We start from the raw sequence: 22,939 nt of genomic DNA, 5'->3' as shown, positions 1-22,939 counted from the left end.
TAAGTAAGTTTCCTTGGGTTTTTGCAGCTCGGTCAGGAGCAATCTGTCAGACCAGGCTGTATGTACAGTGGCACTCCCTCTGTGAGAAGGCACCCCCTGTCAGGTCCCCTTGACCAGGGCAGAAATAGGGCCAGGGAGCTGTCTTACCTCATCATCACAGCTGATGGAGCATTTGCCATCCAGAGAGGCACACTGTGGGGTCAGGTGAAAGCAAGGAGAAATGCGTTACTTGGACATTCCAGCATCTGCTATGATTGTCACTTAATTATTCAAGGACAAGCTTTAAGAAGTCCTTGCCTTTTATGCAAATACCAAATTTCAACCAAAGGGAATGCTCTAAGATGTGTCTTGTCTGCCTTCCCCAGGATCAATACCAGTTCCAAAGAGTAATATAAAAGACAATTTATTGGGAGGTAACTGGCTCTTTTTCATTTTAATTTATCTTGTCTATTTTAATTTACATTGACATTCAATATTGATATCTTTTTAAGATCTCAAGTCTTTGAGTAATAAAAAGTATAACTGTGCTGTTACTTAATTTTAAATTAATAGATCCTAATGGCTTTTTTTAAAAAAAAAAACCCTCTGTTTTCTTAGTGTATAGTTTCCTAATGTGTTAATTTAAGCATTTATTTAAGAAATATCATTCCAACAATTCGAATTGAGCAAAATTGCCATTTCTAACAAATTACTAAACAAATACCACTAAGACTGCTCAGTACAGAGAACACAGTACAAGGCAAGAAGGCTCCCAGATTCTCCGAGGCAGAGAAATCCTCTAGTCAAAGAGGGTAGATGCATGCTTAGTCAGATCTAGTTATGCAAAGGCCTTCAAAAGTGAAATAAAGAAATTCACAAATCAACAACCAGACATCACGAGATTAGAGAAAAGTCACTATGGAAAATCACAAAAGTCCCCAACAGGTAAAAGAAAAACTTCTCCTTTGGAAGGTCATTCTCTTGATTTCACAATTAAAACTGTTTATAGGAGCAAATTGCCTGCTTTCCCAGCATGTGGCGTCTAACATGCTGACAACCTTTTATTTTGCAGTGAAATGAAAGGTAATCTGAGCAGCCAGCAGTTCATTTTACAAACATTCATCGGAAATCTGGCACTTTTAGGCTCCGGGTACCCAAATGTGAACACCTGTATAATAACAGTGCCGCTAATGCTTCAATACACTGATTATAACTTACCTGTCTGCTGGCAGTCCAGAACTTCCTCTGGAAAAATTCAAGTTTCATCTGAATGCCTACAGCTGGGACAAATTATAAATAAAACAAGGCATTAGAGATTCCTTCACACAATTATTTAAGATTATCATTGAAAATCATCTGTCACGGCAAGAAGCTGATGCAAGCATATCAGATAAGAACGCTTAAAAACTAAACTTACAGTGAAGTCTACAAGCACGACATTTTATCTTTCAGGTAAGGAATTCTCAAGGTTAATTATACTCACAGAACTTTTGACATAGAGCAAAGTGAGCACAGTGCAGGTGACTCTTTGGAGCCATGTGACCTGTGTGTTTCTAAAACTCATACACTTGTGGTCACTCCCCTCCCCAACCCAGGCTAAAAACAGGAATGAAGAAAAGACAGCAAATTTAGAAAACCACTGCATCTTCAGAGTTCTTGTTACAGTTATTACCGTATGAACTTGCATGTCTAAAATGTATACCATGCATGTGTTTTTGAGATATAACATTTGGAAAGCACTTGTCATGAGGCTGGTGTTTGGAAGTGAGTCACTTTATTATGATGTGACTTGGTTAAACTGGCCCCCAGTATCCACATCTCAATGATGATGATTTTCCCTCCCCAGGAACTTTGAGGGAATTATGCAGTTCTGTTTGGCCATGAAAGGATCCCTCGAGCAACAGTTCCTCTAGTGACGAAAACATACAGAAAGAAGAAGTTAAGAAAGTGACTTGAAATTTGGGGACGTAGCATTTGGTGGAACCTTAGAACGAGGACACGAACAAGCTCATGCTGTTTCTCTCTGTGAAGCCAAAATGATGTAATGCTTGAAACCATTTCGGAAAGTGCTCAAGGCAGAGCAAAAAGCTCATCACATGGTGAGAAGATGTTAGAGGAGTCTGGAAAGACAGAGTGAGATTCTGGGCTGGAAACACTGGACCCCACACGGGACGCCATTTATCCCAGGGCAGTTTTGCAAACCTCAGTCCGTTGCACACAACCTCACCAATTTTGGCCACATCTGCACACCACCGGTATTGTTAGCTATCTTTCCACACTTTTTCTTTTACTTAAATACCTAAAGTAACTTCAACTGAAATAATAATTCCCACCAAAGGAAATACACAATTATGAAAAAAAAAGTTCACTCAAGACTCTTAAGATCTTGCATGTCGCCATGTTTGATCCCCCACTCAGGTAATCATTGCCATGCTGACTTCAGGAAGTGGAAGATTCCTAGAGGCTGTTACTCTTAAAACTGTCAAGTGCATTCCTCCTTCCTAGAAGAATTATTGAAGCAAGCCCTGAGATTCAAGGTTGACTGGGTTACGTACACTGGGAGGGACTCATCTTCTACCTTTGGACTCAGCATGTCAAACCCTAGGATAGGGCTAGACCTAAGCCTGGCTGCCATATGCAGGATTGGAAGTCTCTGAAATGCACCATTTCAGCACTCTGGATTCGTCCTGCTTTGCTCAAAGTGTCCTCCATCCTCCAGATCATAAGCTCTCCAAGGGCAGGCACCTGTTCTTCCTCCTCACTGGATCCCTGCCCCTAGCAAGATGCTGAGCACACAGATGGCCCATCGGTAAATGCTTGCTTTTAAGAAAACTTTCAGGTTATATTACAGTCAGTAGTTCTAGAGAAAGAGGAGAAACATAAACATGAACTATAATCACCCCCAAATAGAAGTTTTTCAGGGTCAACTCTCCACATATAAGAGCCACCTGGGGAACTTTAAAAAAAGTACTGATGCCTGGTTGCCTTCCCCCTCCACACCTAGACCATTTAAATCAGAACTCCTGGGAGTGGTGTCTAGGCACGGGGAGTTGAAAAATAGCCCCTAGTGAATCTAATGCGCAGCCAGGGTTGAGCATGGCTGTTCCAAAGGCCCTGGTTAACTGGCTGTCGAGGACCTGCCACAACATGGACCTTTTTGTCAGACTATGACACAAGCTGCTCTTCCTAGCCCTGGAGAAAATTTCAGAGATTACCTGAAGGAACCTGATTTTGGAGGCTGAAGGCTGTTTGCTGTGGATTCAAATACTTCTTATCTTCCAAAACACCTGACAGGCTGTATCCTTGTTGGGGATGAGCCAATGGGGGAAGCTACAGACCAGGGTGTAGGCTGGGTTTTGCTCAGATCCCCCAGCTGGCAGAGGTGAGAGCCTTCCCTCAAGAAGTGGCTTGGAATGAATATCTCTGGTTCTACCAAAGACAGGGAGGGATGGCAAAAAGCTGACTTCAGGACAGAGGGCCTCAAGTTGTGACATCCACTCATTGGTATCTAGGAGGAGGGTGGAAATGAGCTTGTCTCTCGTCTTTTGTGTATTTTCTCTGTGCAGCTTTCCCCCTACATTGTTCCCCAGCCAGTTCTTCCCAGGGTGGCAGTCAGAGTAACTCTAAGGGCACTTCTGAGGGACATGGTCAATAGCCATGGCAGGCTTCCAGGTGCTAAAGGATAAAGCAGAGGGTTTCCTGAAAGCAACACCCCACAGTGGCCTTTCCATGGTGTTTCTTTTTCCAACAGCCCCGAGTTGCCCCTGGCCCACCTATCATTACCTGAGTTCCCCATCAGCAGCCCATGCCCTTTCTGAGAACCCCTTCCATTCTTTGATGGAGCACTCCCACCCCCCAATTTTTACCTCCCTAATGAAGCTTGCTGCTCCCTCCTGGGTGTTTATCCATCTCACATTCCTGAAGCCTGCTATCATCTGCCCCTTTCAGCTTGTACCCCAGCTCCTCAGAGTGCTTTAATCTTTCCTCCTGAGTCAGCCCCTCTGTCCCATTAATCATGCGGGCTGCTTCTCTCTGATCCCCCTCCAGCAGGCTGCGTCCCCTCCCTGCTCCTGATGCCCTAAACTAGACACGGCTTTCCTCGCTCCTCACTCACCCCCATATGGGCTGTGAGGTTGATGCCACAGGGCTTCCTGACAGTCCTGACTGCCTCGTCTGCTTGGTTTTGCCCTGGCTGTGTTTTTGCAGGCTGCCCCCCCGCCTCCCCGCCCCTCTCAGCAACCCTGGCCCCTGGGTCTCTGTAGCACATCTGAGTTTGTAGCATTTTCACCTACAAGCTAACATACTTCTCTGTGATGAGGAGGATCACAAGCCCATTGGCAAGTCAACTTCATGACCATTGGTTCAGTGGCCTTCCCTATGTCAAGCTCTCCACTGAGTGCTGAGGGGAATGAGAACACACTCCCATGGTGTCTAGCCTGGGAGTAGCCACATGGTAAACTCAATGTCAGAGGCTTCAGAGAGGACTGTGGAGCACAGAGGATGGAGTGGCTTTGGCCTGGCAGAAGCTTCGTGTAAGGTTATACCCAAGGACCCCACTGGCAGGAAAAGTAAGAACAGAGGAAAGAAGGTAATCCAAGTCCAGAAATAGCACAGGCAAAATGATGCAGCTTTTTAAAAGACCATCGTGTCTTCTGAAGAGTATCCTGTAGGCCCTTGGGATACTGAATCATTGCAACAGAGGCTGAAGGTGCCCACATAGCCTAAAATACTTACTATTTGGCCCTTTACTGAAAAAGTTTGTGGACACTTGCTATCGGGTCTGAGGAACCATTTCAGGTTCAGTAGAGAAATGGCAGGACCTCAGATCTATATTGTAGAAGATCCACGATGGAAGCCTTGAAGAAGAAGAAGAAGGCAAAGGGCCCAGACAGTGGAGACCAGAATGAGAATTGTTAAGCAGCCACAGCCACTTGGTACATTTGGCTAATGATTTCTTGAGCATGAAAATGATTTAAAGTGGGAAAAACACACCGAAAAAAGAATAAAAACTGCCTCCCCCCAAAAACAAACAAAAATGCTTCAGGAGCATCCTCTGGCCAAGAAAACAAATATGAGCTTCCACAAACAGATTCCTTTCACTATTTTCCTTTATTTTTGTTTCACATGTTTTTTTTTCTTTTTTCAACTTTTATCAGAAAAAAGTCATTATTATTACTTCAGCAAGTCTCTTTCTCTTCCCCCACCTCCTACATATTCCCAAATGGAACCTGAGATATTTGTCATGCCTGTCTGTTTTATTCTTTCAACAACATTTTAAGCCATACCAGTATATTCTGATTCAAGTCAATCTTGCTAATTTAATAAGGAAAACAAGGACAGAAAATGCTTTAGTGAAACCCAAGTCCCAAAGAGAATGCGGAAAATAAAAACACCATTCCTGGGGTTTAAAATTTTTTAGACAGTCCAGAAAATCATCAACATATTTCTCCTGGAGTTCATGGTGCTCTTCACTTCCATCTGATTACAAATGCTCTCAGACTCCTACTGGGGGCTTTTATGGAGAGGAGAGAAGAAGAGCCCCCCTTTCCATAACAGCATCTCACTCCCCTTCCAGGAGTGGAACAGACCCAGAAAAATGTATCCTTCCCAAAGTGCTGGTATTGTGTGAGCCTCCAGGACAGTGACCCTGAGATACTGGGATGGTCTTTGGAAAACCAGCAAAACAACAAAATCCTGTTACGAGAACTGCCATCCCCAAGAGCCCCAGAGCTTCTCACAGAAAATATTCAGGCATCTGGAGCACTGACATCACTTTGGGTTTGAATTGTTCAGGTTACCGTTCCTGTAACTCTCCTCAGTACTCAAGGAAGGCCTCAGTACAGATTTTCAGCTCAGCAGAGCAGACCACATACCTTCAATGAAATAGGTTCCAGGCTTCTTCTTTCCCCAACTTTCTAACTTCCTTACAACCTACTCCCCCCTCCTTGTCTTCCTCCATGTTTATCAGAAACCCAGGATGTGCTAGGTGGTGGGTCTACTGAGACGAAGTCATGACAGCCCGGCATGGGAACCGGAAGAGAGCAGTCAAATTGCTGAAAAGAGGATAGCACTTCAGGATTCCCAGAGTGGATGTAGGTGAGCACAGAGCATCATCCACCTAACATCCAGCCATTAACATCCAGCAGGATGTCAATGACTACTGTGCTTGAACTGGGATGAACAGTTGACCACAAATGCTCTAGTTCTGTCCTGTCCAAGTTAGTGGCCACCAGCTATGTGTGGCTATTTAAATTAAAATAGAATAAAATTAATAATTCAGTTCCATAGTTGTACTAGCCACATTTTAAGTGTTCAATAGCCACATGGTGCTAGTGGCCACTGTACTGGATCATGCAGATCTAGAACATTCCTATTATCACAGAGGGTCCTATTGGACAGAGATCAGTGATAACAGGAACAATCACAGAGAAGAACTGAGTATTGGCATTCTTTAAGGATCAATGGTAAAGTTCTCCACAGACCTGTCCACACTACCCACTCCCTGGAGGTGCAAAAAATAAGGATGACTTAGGTACAGGGGATTTAGATCAGATAGAGCTGCCAATGTGAGAAGACCTGGATTTGCAAAGGGAAGTTGGTAATTAGTTTGAGAGAAACCCAAAGAAATCAATGCAATATGCTCAATGTGGCTACCACCCCCAAGATTTATTTATTTTGCTTTATAAAATTTGAGAATACAAATTACATTTCCAGTGCTATTATATTCAAATGCATTCAAGATGAAATCATGCATGCATCTCATATCAGGTTAATAGACATGCATTCAAGTGTAATCCGAGACTCACCAAAGAACAATGTTACATGTAAAATTAGAAATAAAATAACTTTTTCATATTGTATTCATTTAGAAATAATTTTCTGTGGGCTTGGCCTCAACTTGCAACATACCCCTAGGAGCACAAATCCGGTTTGTAAAATGGTGCTCACCATGCCTGGCACGCAAGCTCACACAAACACCCTTACTTCCATTTGCCCAATCCTCCAGCCATACAATATATTCACATACGCTTTGAGAGCTCATCCAGGAGACAGAAAAACAATCTAGCCACCACCAATAAATTATAACCAGGAAAATTTTTACCAAGAGAACTGGATGTGAATCCTGTTTCTAAGATGGCTAAGGATGTGTGCAAAGGATGTATTACTTCACCTCTCTGTCCCTGCAAAGAGAGTCATACTAGCTTTAGCTTCTGAACAGAACTTTAGTGGGTTGGGGGAAAAATGGCACAAAGTACAGTGGTGTGCATTAGAACACTCTAAAGGCTTGATGGTGTTGTCAACATTCCTTCTATGATTTGTTCATAGAGTTTTTATCCTTTATTCTTGCTGTTCAATACCATATACAATCTTTCCTGCCAGGATATTGAGACTGAACAAAAATTTCATCCATGATGAATCCACACTGTTCACTGCTAGCAATGTCTATGGTGTAATATTGGTGGATAAACGCCTAACTGAATTATGATACCAAAGAAGAGGGATAGAGACTATATGAGCACTGGCAAGATGAAGCAACATACAGAAAGTGATCATTCTCTTTCAGTTGAGCAAGCTTTTAGAATGGAGTCTTCCCCCTCGGAATTAAGGAATGCTGTGCCCCACTGTTCAAACACTACCACATGCCTCTTCTGGAATTGTGATCATTTATGCACACTCGGGACAAGGCTAGACAGGTCTGCATACAGAATCCAAGAGGGTTACTGTTCCTGAAACTGGCACCATCAGCTCCAGGTGCTCGTCAGCCAGGGTACTATCAAAGCTTCTCAATTGACTGGTCACTGCTGGGAGCAGGTGACCATTATTTCAGCCTGGTGCTTGGGCAGAGAAAGGTTCCAGAGTGACCTTCAGTCAGGGTGGCCCACAAACAGGAGCATTTTCTAATAGATTCCAATCCATGGGTTGGGATATGATAAAACAAACAAACAAACAAACAAACAAAAAACCCTGCATCTTTATTAGAGAAAATAAAACTCTAATGAGTTGATAAATAAAATATCTGCTAAGAATATCCCACGTATTTCATGACTTAAGATTGGGACAAGTTTTCTGACAACCTAAATTCTACAAATAAAAGCTGGCCATACGTTTGTTACCTCATCCAGAAAATGAGCTCCTACTGGTCATATTTCTCAAGCAGGGTACTGGCTATTTTTACTCAGCTGGCTTAATATCTCCCATCCTGTCCTCATCCCCCCTTTGACAGAGCCCCTGAATTTTCATTCCTTTGTGTACAATGGCAATGATCGCTAGCGGTGATAGTAACAAGGCCTGGCACATTTGGATTCCAACTTGCCTTAATTAACGGTCAACTGGAATAGCTGTGAGCCAGGCCACATTTGTTTAAATGTTTTCCTCTGTTTGTTTTCAACATAGTTAATTGCAAGTTGAACTAACAATGAATCTGAATGTCACTTTTCGGGGAATATTTCATGATCAACTAGGGGTTTGGAATAAGGCCACTGTTCTGGGGTGTTGAGGAAAAGAATTCTAACCTTCCTTACATCAAATACAAGCCCATTCCAGAGGTCTGCTAATGTCCAGGATAAATGACTTACCACATGAATAACAATTTAAAACCGTAATGTGAATTATGACATAACTCATCTGTTAAATATTTCATGTGAAGATTTTAATGAATTGCATGATGGAATGTTGGACAAAAAAGACAAGTGAAATCCTGGGACTAATTTGGGTGAAACTGAGAACAGAGTATCCTTGCGATGAGGGGGAAGGAAAGGCAGCTGCACTCATGTCCCCCTGGGTGTCAGACTGGCAAGTCCAAAGGCTTTCTTAAAAGATTATAGGGGAGAGAGAGCGATCAGCAACAACTGTTTGAAAAATATTTAGATCAAAGCAATATTCGTTTATTATAATCTTGGTAAAGCCTGAACATTAATCTCTAAGGTATGGTATTATTTCAAATATTGGGGGGGGGCATCCTCACAGCAGCCGACACACCTTGTATCTTAGCCTATGCCAAGTGAAGAAATACAATGATAAAAGGGGAGAAGGTGTTTTAAATATACACCCCCCCCAACTGAGTGCATATTTCACTTCTGAAGTATTCCTTGTGGTACATGGTAGGGGAGGGTAGACTGTCTTATACATGCTTTTAAGTAACGAAGAGCTACACGATGGATGTCTGTGGTAAGAGAGAGGGAGTGGAAACAGGAGTCATCACTTGATTGACAACTCGATAGCAAAAGATTTTCCTTGAAGACTCCTAGCTGTGGAGGCCTATTTTAATCTGCCACCATCCCCACCCAGTCTGCGACTGGCTTCTGGGAACGTGTGTAGGAAGGCCTGATCATTGGCCCGCATATTTCTCTGGTAATCGCTTTGGTTTTGTCCTGCCAGAACTTCTCGGGAGCAGTCACCTCTGGTAGAGTGTAATAAGTGACAATTATGAATGTTTCCTCCATTTGGATTCTAATTACTTGACAGAATCAACGCTGAAAAGAATTAGCGGGGCCGTGGGATGGAATAATAATTTTCTTTTCACTCCTGAGGTAATCTGGAAGCATTTTCCCAGACTTCATCTAAAGAACCCTATATTCCCTCAGCTTTCTGAGGCCATGGGAGCTGGCATCAAGTATTTTTTGTCACATCGTTTTATGCTCACAAACCTCTTCAAATAATATTATTTCAATAAAGTTTTTCAGCCAATACATTTCTAGAGTCAATTCCCATCTTTTCAACCTTTTGGAATAAAACATTTAAGCCTCAGGCTTCATTGTATTTTAATCAGGGTTATACAAATCAATGTCCATTAAGAAAATTATAAGCTTCCAAATTATAGCTCCCCAGTTAATAATTTCTTATTAGGTCACCACCTAATAACAGTTACCAAAGAGATTTTAACAAAATCAGGGGTCAGATTTCCAAACATTTCAAAACCCATAATAGAATGGTCACATTTAGTTGCCAAACACCTCTGAGTTGGATGTTTGTGACTATACTTAATGCAAAGCAGCACTAAAATATCCACGTGGGTGGCTCACAGGGCTGGAGGGATGCATCCAGCTCCTCTGATTCTTTAGCTCATGTTCCAGGGCACAGAGAAGGAAGGGGACTTTTGCAAGAGCACCCAGCTCATTCGAGGGAGCCTGGGTCAATTCCAGAGCTCCTCACCTCAGATCTTTCCAGGGCTGGGTGGGAACTGCAGGGAGTGACATAAAGGGAGCAGCTCAGCTCAGCTGACGCCTTGTGGGAACACAGTTTGGATGCTACAAGTTATTCTGATGCTTGCAAGAGAAGCTGAGAAATCTAGATTTCATATGCAGACAATTCATTGAAAAATTCACAGCACTCCCGTAGTGTTGCCAGATAAAATACTTCTGATTTGCTAAATCTGGCAACCCTATACTGAGGGTCACACGCCCCAGCCCAGGCAATGACCTGGGATGACCTCTGTTGCAAGCTGAGTAGAGAGCACTGAGGTAGCTTGTGTCCCCTAACAAAGTATCAGGACTGGGAACCAAGGCTGCCTCCATCAACATGACCTTTGTGACTTTGCTATTTGTTCCAGAAAATTCTTGCCCAGAAATACAAGGCTGTAAACAAGTAAAAATACCTCATGATTTACTTGAGAATCTTCTCCCAAAGCAATTTTTTCTGAACAACAGACTACTCAGGCCAATATGGAAAGTGCTCATTTATCAAACCAAGACTTGAGAGGTCCACTATTCTTAAAGTAGTCCGATCCCCAGATGCCCACACAGAGAGACCCAGCAGACCCCAGAACCCTAGCAATATCTACTGACCCTCCCTTTCTAAATACTTAGAACCTGGCAGGGTGGTGTTCTCCTTCACTGCAGGAGGGAACAATCCTGACCTTGCTTGGTCTACAGAATTTTCTAATGGTTTTCTTGTCAACAAGAAATGCTTCTTCAAAGCACTTAACAATACTTGTCATTAAATTATATTATTATTATTGATTATGATTCATTCCCACCTGACTAGGGGTAAGCCCCTTGAGGGGCAGAGAATGTTTACACCTGCATTCCCTGAATCTAGAAAAAGTGCCCAGCTCAGGCAGGCATTTGTGAATACCTGTGGAATAAATGACTGGACAGTTGGATGTGGTGCTGATGCTGATGTCAGCTGTTCCTAGACAGTTTTCTATTTTGCTATTCAGGTGGCTTGCATATTGTCCTGAGGGAAACTGAGGGCCATGGAAAGGTTTTCAGTGAGGCCCAGGTGTGAGATGAGAATAGATTTTGTAAATATCTGTAGGAAAAGGTGGGGATGCATGGTTTGTGTGGGGAGGTGAGGGATGATGGAATTGCACTGAGCAAGGGGCACCAGGGATGGAGCAGAGAGGTGTGCTCTTGCTGCTAGGCACTCCTGACCAAGTGAAGCCCAGAATCTGAGCCTTGCCATTGGTACATTAATCTCCTCTACACTTTGCCAGATACCACCTATCCCTGAACCTCAGGGCTCTGTCATTTTAGCTTAGTAAATTTCAACATGTTGCAATTTTGTTTGCATGTGAATTATTTCATGAAACATGTTTCCCTGCTCACTAGACATGTCTTGGAATTATGTACGATATATTCCACGATGGGAATTATTTTATAAATTGGATCATAGGAATTATATCACATAGTAATAGTAACATTAATAATATCAACAATTCATAGTATTTATCAAGCCTCCTACTGTGTGCCAGGTATGCCCTAGGAGTTTAAGATACCGTAAGCCAATCCTCCGAATACTGTGCCAGGTAGGCAGTACTCCTAGCCACACTCTTTATATATAAGAAGCCTGATGATCAGAGACCTAAGTTATAGGCCTAAGGTCTCCCTATCAGGAAGTGATCTTCACCTTTGTTTTCATCTCACAGAACAAAGTCAAAGAGGTTTTCTCAACTGTGAGTTCGAACATGCCCTCCGTGCGGTTTTCTATTTTGCAGATAAAATACAGACTGGAGGTCTCAAGTTAAGTCACACATCATTCTCTATTTAAACAATCCAGAATATTTGCACCAATTATCAACATATTCAAATTGGTTCTGTCTTTTCCAGATATTAATGACCAATTAGTTTAGGGGATTGGCTCATCACTTTAAGACAAGTCTGAGAACACACTGCTTGCTCTGCAGGGACAGTTAGTGAGGTATTCAATAAAGAGTCAGGACCCAAGGATGAGTAGAAATTTATGAGGACCTAGTGACCAGGTGAAGAGGGAGGGTGGAGAGAGCACTTTAGGCCACCTGCCACATCTCGAGCTGCATCCTAGAACTCCAGGAGACCACCTGTGTGGCCAGTGCAAGTGAAGAGGCCGAACTTGCCTAGTCTTTATGAGACAGTGGCTGGCGCTCAAGGCGGAGGTTCAAACAAAAACTGGTGATTATTCTGGGTATAGAGCATCACAAGCACAACTGCCCTCTTCACGGTGGGTCAATAAGACCATCCTTCTCACTCGGTATCCAGTGTCACCAGGTCATCTGACATGAGAAGGACAATAAGTGGAAAGTCAAAGGAAGACCCCATACTTAGGAGCACGCTCATGCAGCAAGGCAGCCTGGGAAAGCGGCTCCCTCTGGCCACGTAGGGACCGATTCCATGTTCAGACACCTGGGTGGCAGATGTGTCTGGCCATATCAGACCTGGCCCAAGGCAGATATGCTTGCAGAACAGCTGCACGCAAGGTGATTATGAGCAGGAGGGGAGCAGAGAGTGAGAAGGCAGACAGCATTCTGGAGTAACAGAGCACTGTTTCCCCTCCAACCTCTTGGAATGTCAGGATCTTGGAATATTTGGAAAACAGCCTCACAGTGAAGGATACCAGTTTTGTTCCATAAGCTAATCAGGGGGATGTTGAGGATGGAAAAGCCATCTTCCGTCATTAAGGGATTGCTCCCAACACGTGTCTGGATCCACCTGAGTCTCTCATCTGGGCTCCCGGACAGGCTTTCAGAATAGGCTGTCCTGGTCAGATCCCTGTACTGGCAAGGGTGGGCTGGAGGGGCTGGGGGTGGGGGCAGGCACCTCCTTTTCTGACTTGGGAGGGAAGTGCAAATCTTTCTCAGCAGGGCCCACACCCAAGCCCTCTCTGAAGACGGAGGCCTCCCCTCCATGGTGAGCCAGGCCGCCTCGCCCACCTTCCCTCAACACAGACCTTATCCATTCCACAAAGGTTCCATTAGTACCCAGTATTTTTTCAGTCAAAACTGAATGAATGAATGAATGAATGAATGAACAAGCAATACACTATATTCCAGGCACTAGGCAGTTAATCAGTTGCTTTTCATGCTTTCTTTGAGGGATAACAGTTTGAAACACAGTTGTTACCAACATTCTTCCCAGTTTCCTGGCACCCCCTGGCTCTTCTCATTCCCTCAGCTAAAGCATTCCAGGCTTCCGGCCTCAGGGGAGGGATGGAGGAACTCAGAGAACAAAGGAGAAAATTCTAGATTTTGACTGTCAAAACTGGAGGCCCTCAGGGAATCTCAGGGCAGGAGGGCCTACTAGGGGAAATGCCTGGGCCCGTGCCTCTCCTTTCCACCCTGCCCCCAGCCCCCTTAAACAGACCTCTTAGGAAAGATGACCTGACTGGAAAGGGAAGAGAATCCAAGGTCGCAGCCGGTGGCCTGAAGGAGAGACCTGAACCATGATGTCCCTGCTGATCTTTTCCTTCCTTTCCCCTGCCCTGGTCCTAAAGCCCAGGGGGCTCTCCCAGCAGAGGCAAGCGCTCCCCTCCGCACACACTCCTCTCCTGAGTTGACCTGGTAAGTGGAGGACACAGGAGCTGGGTCTCCTCCAGCCCTCCTGCTGCTGCTAGAAACGGGAGGTCTGGGCAGAGGCCACAGAGAACCCAGGATGAGGCTCCCTGAGGGCTGGTCCCCACTGGGCCCAGGGAGCTGCCCAACTCCGGGGGATGGGATGAGGCGGGGCAGTATCACTGACCTGTGCCCAGGCCAAGATGACAGAGGACCTGAGAACAAATGCTTGCATGATGCCACAGGGAAGTGTGTCCCCACCCTTCAGCCTCAGGTGAGCCCTGGGGGAAGGCGGGAGAGAGGAGATCCAGAATCCCTCCTGCGGTGGGGGGGTGGGGAGGGGGGGAACTGAGGCATCCCCAGATAAAGCTGCAAGGCTGACCCATCTGAAAGGTACGGCTGAAATTCACAGCCGATTCCTTGTTCACTCAAGAGCGCAAACAACAGGGATCCCTGGGTGGCGCAGCGGTTTAGCGCCGGCCTTTGGCCCAGGGCACGATCCTGGGGACCCGGGATCGAATCCCACATCGGGCTCTCGGTGCATGGAGCCTGCTTCTCCCTCTGCCTATGTCTCTGCCTCTCTCTCTCTCTCTCTCTGTGACTATCATAAATAAATAAATAAAAATTAAAAAAAAAAGCGCAAACAACAGAAGCCGGGGACCTCAGGAGTGGCCCACCCAGGATGGAGCCTGGCCCCTCTCACAGAGCTCTGCACCTGTATTGGTGGCATGGGGAGGTGTTGCAGCCACCCTGAACTTCCCAGCAGCTTTCCCCACACACAAGGGAAGCAAGGGGGACAGCAGCTTCATCCCTACCTACCTCCCTGGCTCAGTGGAAACTGGACCTTTTGATCTGGATAAAAGTCTTCCAATGGAAGGATTATGGATGTTCCCTTCACGGAACTGGCTTTGGGAGAATAGGGTCTTCTGAGGGCCCTGCTGTAATAGCCAGAGCCTCTACCCTCCCCTCTGTGCAGGCCACTGGCCTACCTTGTGCTGGGACCTCAGCGCTGCCCCATGGCCCTGGCCCCCTCCCATCTGTCTGTATTGGGGGTGGGCTAATTCCTGAGTCCTCCTTCTACAGGGGAGAAGCTTCAGCAATGTGATGAGGCCCCAGAGTTCTAATGCTTCCTTAGCACTTCCTTAGCACTTGGCACTGCCCTGGTCCAATTCCTCAACAGGACAATGGGACAGAGGTTGTGCACCCTTTATAGGATTGAACTAAGACTTAAACAGACTCATGCACGTCATGAACCTTGCACAGTGCCAGGAACAAGGGGACTGTTCAGTAAATGTCACATATATACACACATACAGTAACAGCTAGTTCAACACGTGCAGTATTTAATACAGTACCTGTCCTGTTATCTTTCCCTATAGCTCAGTCTCCACACAGTTTTTCCAAGACTGACACACTGCCATCGCTCACTACTCTGTCAAGGGGCTCAGATCCCTGCAGCAGAGGCCCTGAATTCATCCCATTTGCTGGCCTAGATTCTTTGTATACTCTGTTACCTACAGGGACACTGAGCTTCAAACCACCATGTAATGTTTTGTCTTTACTGTTAGAATAAGCAAGTTGGACCTGGTATAGTCACAACTACCTAGGATATTCTCAACTCTGCTGAGAGTCTATAACATCTGAAGATTTGATAAAATCCTCACAGGTACATACTGTCCTTATCACCTCTGTTTTATAGCTGAGGGCATGGACATCTCTAAGTAACCAAGCTGGAGTATTCATACTAGAAATTTCCAGTCTGAAAGCTGAGAGGCACCCTGGGGGACCTAGGATTTGAACTCAGATCTTTCTGATTTCAAGGTAGGAAACAAATCTCTAGAATGAATGAACCAGAGAGAATTGCCTAAAATGACTTAAAACCCCACTAGTGTGTATTAGATATTATCCCCCGTAACTTTTCCAGCAATCTCATAAGGGAGGGAATGTTCTATCCATTTTAAAGATAAGATGCAGGCAGGTAAATGATTTAATCAGCCACTCACAGCTCTTAGGACTTGGTGGACCCAGGATAGGACCCCCCACGCCTGACCCAGAAACCTGTTGCCCATTTCCTTGTGGTTCTCAACAGGACTGCATCACCCCCTAGGGGGCTGTTTTGGAAGTTTGTAATTTGTCACAATAACTGGAAGGCTCATAGTTCGTGGTATAGTCCCCCAGTGCTTTCAAGTGCTCTGCTGTGATTGATGTACTTGGAAAGCATGATCCATATCTGGGCCTTGAACTGGATCCTGTCTTATATCTAAATACAAAGTATGTCTTCCACATGGAATTTTCTAGGAGTAGAACCACAGTCCTGTGAAAAAGAGAGACGAGTATATTTTGTTTTGTGCGTAACGTTACTATTTCAGAGACCCCCATCACCAGTGAGGCATGGTTTGGGGCTGAGATGTCCATACAGCAGCCAGTGTGTTCACAGAGATTCCATACAAGCTTCTGGCTACTTCATTCTGTCTTTTCTTGTAATTGTGCCCAAACATCTATGCACTAAAATCTATATTATCATACCAGAAACTAGTCTTCTTTCCTGTCTTGATACTAGAGTTGGAGCATTCTTTAATTTTTGTTTGTCTATTTAGCAGCCTACAGGGAAACAGGTTCTATTCACTATGTATTTCATTTTGGGATCGTAAAGGGGATATTACAAATCATTGTTAAAAGGAGGTGTTGCACCGATGGGTTTCAGTTTCCCTTCCGCCACTGGGGCTGGTGATTATTCCTCCTTTTCTCTCCCTCACCCCAAGCCCCAAGACCACTTTCTCTGTAGCTCTCCTCTCTCATCTTGCCTTGAAAGCATAGATTTGGCTGTGCCAAACCTCACATGTGGCCATGGCTTCCTCTGTGTTTCCCTTCTCGTTTATTTTGGCCTCAATCAAGGTGCAAGATATTGGTATCTGAGGCTCTGCTCCACTGATGGATTTCCCATCTCAGAGGCGAGCAGTGGAGGGACAGCGCCTTTTCTGTGCTTAGAGAACCAGGTCTTAGTTAAGGAAAAGCTGGTCTTGGGGCTTTTCTGCTCTGGGCAAGTCAGCTCTGCCGCTGGTGCATTCTCTTTTATCAAGCAGCATTGTCTTTGAATTCCAGGCAGGCTGTGAAAAGGAACGGAGCCTTGTACACTGCTTTTTCTTGCACAAAGCATCTTAATTATCATTATTGTCAGCACTTATGTCACTGCCTTAGGAGATGAAGAAGGAATGGGGGGGGGGGATATTTTGCGATTTCACAGGGTGCTCCAGGACCTTACGATGAGGAGGGGGGTGGCAAAGTAAAAGAGTAAGGAACAGAGCCCCCAGTAGATTAAAAGAGGCCTTTGTAGTGGCTACGACTGTACATTAAAATAAATCTCTCCCAGCACTAAAATAACATCTACATTCATTTGGGCCAGTGCCACACTCAGCATTTGAGAAATTTGACAAAACATTGCTTCAGCATGTTGAGGTTTGCCAGTTAACAACAAAACAAGAAAGCTACCTTGGCTGCATGGAAATACTTCTCCCGGTTCCCTACTTTCACTTATGACTCCCATTTTCCGGCTGCACTTAAAAGAAAAAGGCGGCCCTTTTTTCAGGTGCCAACCACTTAACATGGCCCTGAAATGGGCAGCAAATTGCCCCGGGAGGTGGTAAACTTCAAGAGGAATCTTTTTCTTTTCCCCTGAAGGAAACTCCAAGAGACTGCGTGCCTGATAAAGCCTTTAATAGCTAGAGAAGCGTTATTTGGGGTGGCCCTCAGGTAGACCAGACGTGAATAATGCCTCATAAATATAATTATTTCTACCCGGAGCACAGCATACCAGATGAGTTTGGCAGAGGCTCCGCTTCCAAGAGAACTGCAGGCATAAGGAATCTTCCATTGAAGATCCAACAGGATGACTCTGCTGTGGCAAAGACCACGGTCACTTCTGGGGGCTGTGTCTCTTCAAATTTGATTCTTCATTTTTTGGAGGCCCTGACTAACAGTGCTGGGAGATTTTTTCCAGCTGCTTTTTGTTACTTTACAGCACAATTAGGCCTGAAACAAGCAGGCGATCCACTTATTGAGGCTGTTGCCAATGGACCCCGCTCCCAGTACAGTCCATTTGGTTGTGGATTATGAGTAGATTTGTACAGGTTTAGAGCTGGGATAGTGAAGTGAACCATTGAATCCAACCTACTTATTAGACAAATGAGTAACTAGAGGTCCAAAGAAGTTAGCAACTAGCCTGAGATGATTCAGAGATGGCCCAGACTGATTCTAACCCCAGCTGGTCTGGAATAACAGCTGTTGCTTTTGTCAGCTGGGCATGTATGTCCCCTTTTATGGCTGGAAGAGGCTTCCCACTTCCCTCCACACCCACACCATTTTCTTTAAGGAACTGTCCTGTCTTCAATTTTAATGTGTGGTTTGTATAGAATTTGCCCTCTACCCCATGGATGCAGAAACACATCCTTCCTTCTTCTTCCATAGTGATGGGCACCCAGCTTTGCCAATGAGAGTCAACCCCTAGGACTTTGGGAACTTTCAGGAAAAAGGAAGCTTCTTTCCATTGAGTTTGCCAAGCTGGGGGCATTGCGTGAAGAGGGTGTGCTTGAGAACAGGGCTGACACAAAGACAAGGAAAACAAGAGACTGAGAACCCTAGTGAGTTCAACTGAGCCCTGGATCCAACTGTACCTGAAGCCAGAGGTAGAGCTAGATGTATTAGTTATGAGACAATGAATTTCCACCAATCCTAACCAACCAAACAATGAACTTCCTTTAATTTACTGATTTTGCTTAAGTCACTTTGAGTTTGGTTTTTATTGCTTGCAGCGGATGCTATCCTGACAAATGTAGCTGTAGTTCAGGTTGGTAGCTCCTTCTGATAGGAGATGGGCAACTTATCTTCATGTACAGAGATCACCTCCATGCAGACAGCCAACTACAACAGCTTGGTGGCAGCACTTGGGTAGAGGGCAAATCTATATCATGCATGATGCCCTTCCTGACCTCATGTCAGGCATCACTCATGAATCCTGGTACTCCTTCCTAGGGATGCTTACAATCCACCCCATGCAGCTACCCAGGCAACCATGGCCACCACTCAGTGGTGTCTGGTCGGTATGATCACACCAGTGCTCATGAAATAACCTTATGGCAAACCTGGCACCCTTCCCCAGACCAGGTAGACACACGCCCTTTAACTGCTCTTAGTAACCTCACTGTGGACAATGAAGATGGCAAGCACATGTGTCTCCATGAAGGGCCTGGTTGCTAACTTTTGGGGAGTATTTTCATTTCTTCCCATTGATAGTTATCAAGAATTTGGCAGTTTTCATTGAGGCAGGGCGATAAACTGAGAGAGCCACTTAGCTTGATGAGCTTTCACGAAGTCATCTGGAAAGGACTTTAGCCTCACACTATACCAAAACTTTAGCAGGTAAAAAGGTCTCCTATCCCACCCCCTCACCATGATGATACGGAAAAAGTGGGAGTGGGGGGGGGGCAGCAAATAGGATGACAGGGTAACATTATCAGAGGAAGTTCCAGGGTTATCCTCAACTGGACATCACCACCTCCTCCTTAGGACACCCATCCTGGAGCAAAGAAGAGAAGCCAGAGTGCATTTCCAGAACCTCCCCCACACACGGTTCAAGACGAGAGTTTGCCCGTGAGAGAGCCAGAGCTAGATGTGGGAGGTAGCAAACGAGACAGAGCCCATGATGCTCTGGAGGCAGACACAGGCAGACGTACATTTTGACGCAGCTCCCGAGCGAGCTCTATGAGAAGCACCTGGATCGGTGCTTGCCCATCAGTGATGGTGAAGACTTCTGCTTTCCTGTATTCAAACCCTTAATAGTTGTAATGCCTAGAGTAGCCTGTGTCCCAGGACTCCTGTTCTCATGGGGTATGTATAGCCAGCGTAGAAATGCCCTGCTCACACTGCCACGTCTCTGCTGCCTCCAGACTGTCAGTAGAGCCCGTCCCCAGGGCACTGGGGGGCTGCCCAGCACTCAGGAGGCTTTGAATCCATGCTGCTCTCCCACAGACACAACAGTCTCCTGAAGGTCTTTGAGAAAATGCCCCAGTGACTCTTGCCGAGTTCTATCCTGCACCGGTATCCCAGCCTGACTCTGGGTTCCTTTCTTTTCTCCCTGTCTAGTCTTTTTGTGCCTATTGTTTCTTGCATCTCTGAGGTTTGCCTTAGCAACGCTTGGAAGATTACTCCACCCGTTTTCTGTTCCTTCATCCACTGGAAAAATTGAGAGGCAGCAGAGAGTAATGGTAGGCTCAGGATTAGAATCCAGCCACTCAGCTCTGTCGTGGAAGCTGTGATGTGAAGTCAGACCTAGCACAGCACCCGGCACACCGTGACAGCACAGTAATTGCGAGCTTTGGTATTAGAATATTTCCCTAGAATAGAAGACCATTCTCTTTATGGGATTCCAGGAAGGATTATTAATGACCCTTCTGCCAGCCAGAGTCAGCAATTTACTGTCCGCCCCCGAGCAACAGGCTTTCAGATCCACAAAATCCCCTTGGGATGGCTCACTATCTCACCTCTCTTTCAGCAACTACTCCTAGAACAAAACAGTGAAATCCTCCTTGAATTGATGCTGCTTAGAGCTGGCAACAGCAGAGAGCCCCCGATTCCCTGCCTAAGGCTCTCCGGTAACTCTAATCATCTTAAATGCACTACGGTCACAGGCAGATTAATTTCTCACAATGCTTAACTATTTTTATCAACAGAGTATTACAATTACAGCTAAAGATCATGCACACGAGAGCTCTGTGCCTTACCAGTAATCTCAGTTAGGGACTAAATGGTCCCAGGGACTTTTTTTTTTTTACACACAAATTATGCTGCTTCCAAAATTGCCTTTCTTACCTTTTATCTCTTTGTTTCATGTGTTTCAGAAATGATTAGACTCTTTTCATTCTGTGGAGAAGAGGCAAAGTGATGTGCTTTCCAGTGTTGGGTGGAACACTCGGTCCCCCTCAGTTTGGAGCAAGTTTCCATGAAGGTTCGTGGCTCCTGTCATTATTTGGTATTCTGGAACAAGGCATCGGTGCAGGCGAACCTGCTTGCCCTCTTTGTTAAATCAGACTTTTAACTTTTCGTATCCACTGGAAGGCTTATTTGTAAGAGGCTTCATCTTCCTTGCTGTTAATAGTTGCTCACATTGCCTCTACCTTACACTTTTTCTTCCCCTCATAAATACTAATTTAGCATCTCCTGTGCTGGGGGATACAGCTAAGGGTATGATTTGTACAGCCCTTGTGTTCTCAGGATTTAAAATGTCCAAAGCTATGCAGATATTACACAACCAGTGTGACCATTGTGAGTAGTTTGAAAGACATGCACAGGATGACACAGAAGGCAGAAGGGGGCACCCAACTGAGTCCTGGGGGTCATAGGAGAGATGACTTTCAGTCTGCAGCCTGTAGTGGGTGGGAGGTAAGCATTAACAGGCAAAGGGAAATGAAGAAGAGGAACATTTGAAGCTATGAACCTCAAATGGAGGAAGTGTGAAGAAGCGAGAGGCTCGCAGTACATGCTCATCAATGTGTATTGCTCGTTTCGAAGTTCCCACTTCTTTTCATGGCAACTTAGAATCAAGGGAATGTGATACTGAGGCAGGGTACAAATTCTCCTAACTTGGAAAGAGCCAGTGAATGGGAGTGAGGAATGACCTCTGTGAGGAGCGTGAGCTAGAATAGGGGGTCCAGCCCCTCCTTTGTTCCAATAAGGGGGACTACCTACCAGGGACACCCCAGCCCTGCTGCATTGCCCACTGACTGCTAAGGAGTAACTTCTCTCCATGCTGCAAACCCCACCTGGTCCCCATCAGATTCCCTACGTCCTCATAATGCACCAGGACACCTATAATCTTAAGAAAAGGGAAGAGTGGCTCTAGACATCTAATGGAGTAGTGATAAGAAAGAATTTCACACCTACACTTGCAGGGGAGGGAGTGGTTAAACTAGATACACTTGATTGAGATCCACTGGGCTGGGTTACAAGTTAGTGACATCAGAGATTGGAGATGATAAAGAATTTGCTGGTGGCGGTGCTAATAAATAAGAGAGCACAGAATGGACTCTGTTTTCTCTCACTCTATACTCATAAGTCATTGTCCATGTTCTGCAGATGTTCACAGGCTCCTGGAAGAGAGGGAGAGATACTCATGAACTGTGTACAGAGAGAGGGGTCCAAAAAGAGATGGTATCTTGGCCCCACTTGGCCACTTTCAAGACCATGACTATGGAATAATGCGTAGAGAACCAGATCCTCTAGCATTTTTTTTTTTTTTTTTTTAAAGAGAGAGAGCCAGCAGGGAAGAGGGGAGGAGCAGAGAAAGAAGGAGACTCTTTAGAAGGCTTGATGCCCAGTGTGGAGCCTGATATGGGGCTTGAGCTCATGACCCTGAGATCATGATCTGAGCTGAAGTCAAGAGTCGGATGCTTAACCGATTGAGCCACCTAGGTGCCTCATGCCCTAGCAATACTCATCACAGCCATCAGTAGGCTGGAGGGCACAGGACTAGCAGGTACCAACAGACATACTCTATTGCATGTCACAAGTATCATCTTATATGTTCCTGAAAAATGCTAATGTTTGGATGAGGTACAAGTGAGAAGCTGAACTGGAAAAATGAAACTGTGCATGCTCTCTGATGAGACTCTTTCCTTTCCTGCTCCCCGATACTGACAACCAGGCCTTAGAGTTGCCTCCACATAAGCCTTAGAGTTACTAATATTTCCACACACCAACAACCCAAACTGGCCAGCCCACTGATTTACACAACGGTAAAGCTTATTTCTGGGGAAATTTTTCAAACAGTATTTTAGATTTAGATTTTAAGAGCTTCACTTTTAAATAAGAACTAAGGCGCACATAGGTGTAAGGGGTCTTTGACATGAAAAAGAAAGAAAAAACCACCAACAGAAAAAAATAAATGACTTAGAATTAGCAGCAGGGACAGCAAGAAAAAAATACAATAACTTTAACTACAGTCAACATATTCAGAGGGATCAAAGACCGAAGCCCATACTATATCCTTGGAATAAGAATGGGCTGCTGTAAAAAAGAATTGTTGGAAATGTAAGATAAAAGCATCAAAATAAACACATAAATTGAAAAATAGAAATAAGTTGGAAAAAGACAATCTGGAAAATAAAACAAAAACACTTGGGGAAACAATATGGGAAAATTTCCTAGAACTGAAGGTTATGCATT

The 22,939-nt window shown here is 45.0% G+C and overlaps 1 protein-coding gene across 3 annotated transcripts in view; it reads right to left on the bottom strand.

The window, feature by feature from the left end:
- CACNA2D3 (calcium voltage-gated channel auxiliary subunit alpha2delta 3) overlaps positions 1 to 22,939 on the bottom strand; it is an 833,484-nt gene that overhangs the window by 86,754 nt on the left and 723,791 nt on the right. For all 3 annotated transcript variants that reach the window (XM_041762548.1, XM_041762549.1, XM_041762550.1), the window contains 2 exons: positions 1,198 to 1,259; positions 148 to 192 (listed from right to left, as the gene is read on the bottom strand). In XM_041762548.1, the coding sequence (XP_041618482.1) occupies positions 148 to 192; positions 1,198 to 1,259 (107 nt within the window). The remainder of the gene's footprint in view (positions 1 to 147; positions 193 to 1,197; positions 1,260 to 22,939) is intronic.

The sequence above is a fragment of the Vulpes lagopus genome, chromosome 7, assembly GCF_018345385.1.
Source record: "Vulpes lagopus strain Blue_001 chromosome 7, ASM1834538v1, whole genome shotgun sequence".
Taxonomy (NCBI): Eukaryota; Metazoa; Chordata; class Mammalia; order Carnivora; family Canidae; genus Vulpes; species Vulpes lagopus.
The sequence above is the reverse complement of the archived record's forward strand: the minus strand, read 5'-3'. Positions and strand labels throughout refer to the sequence as shown.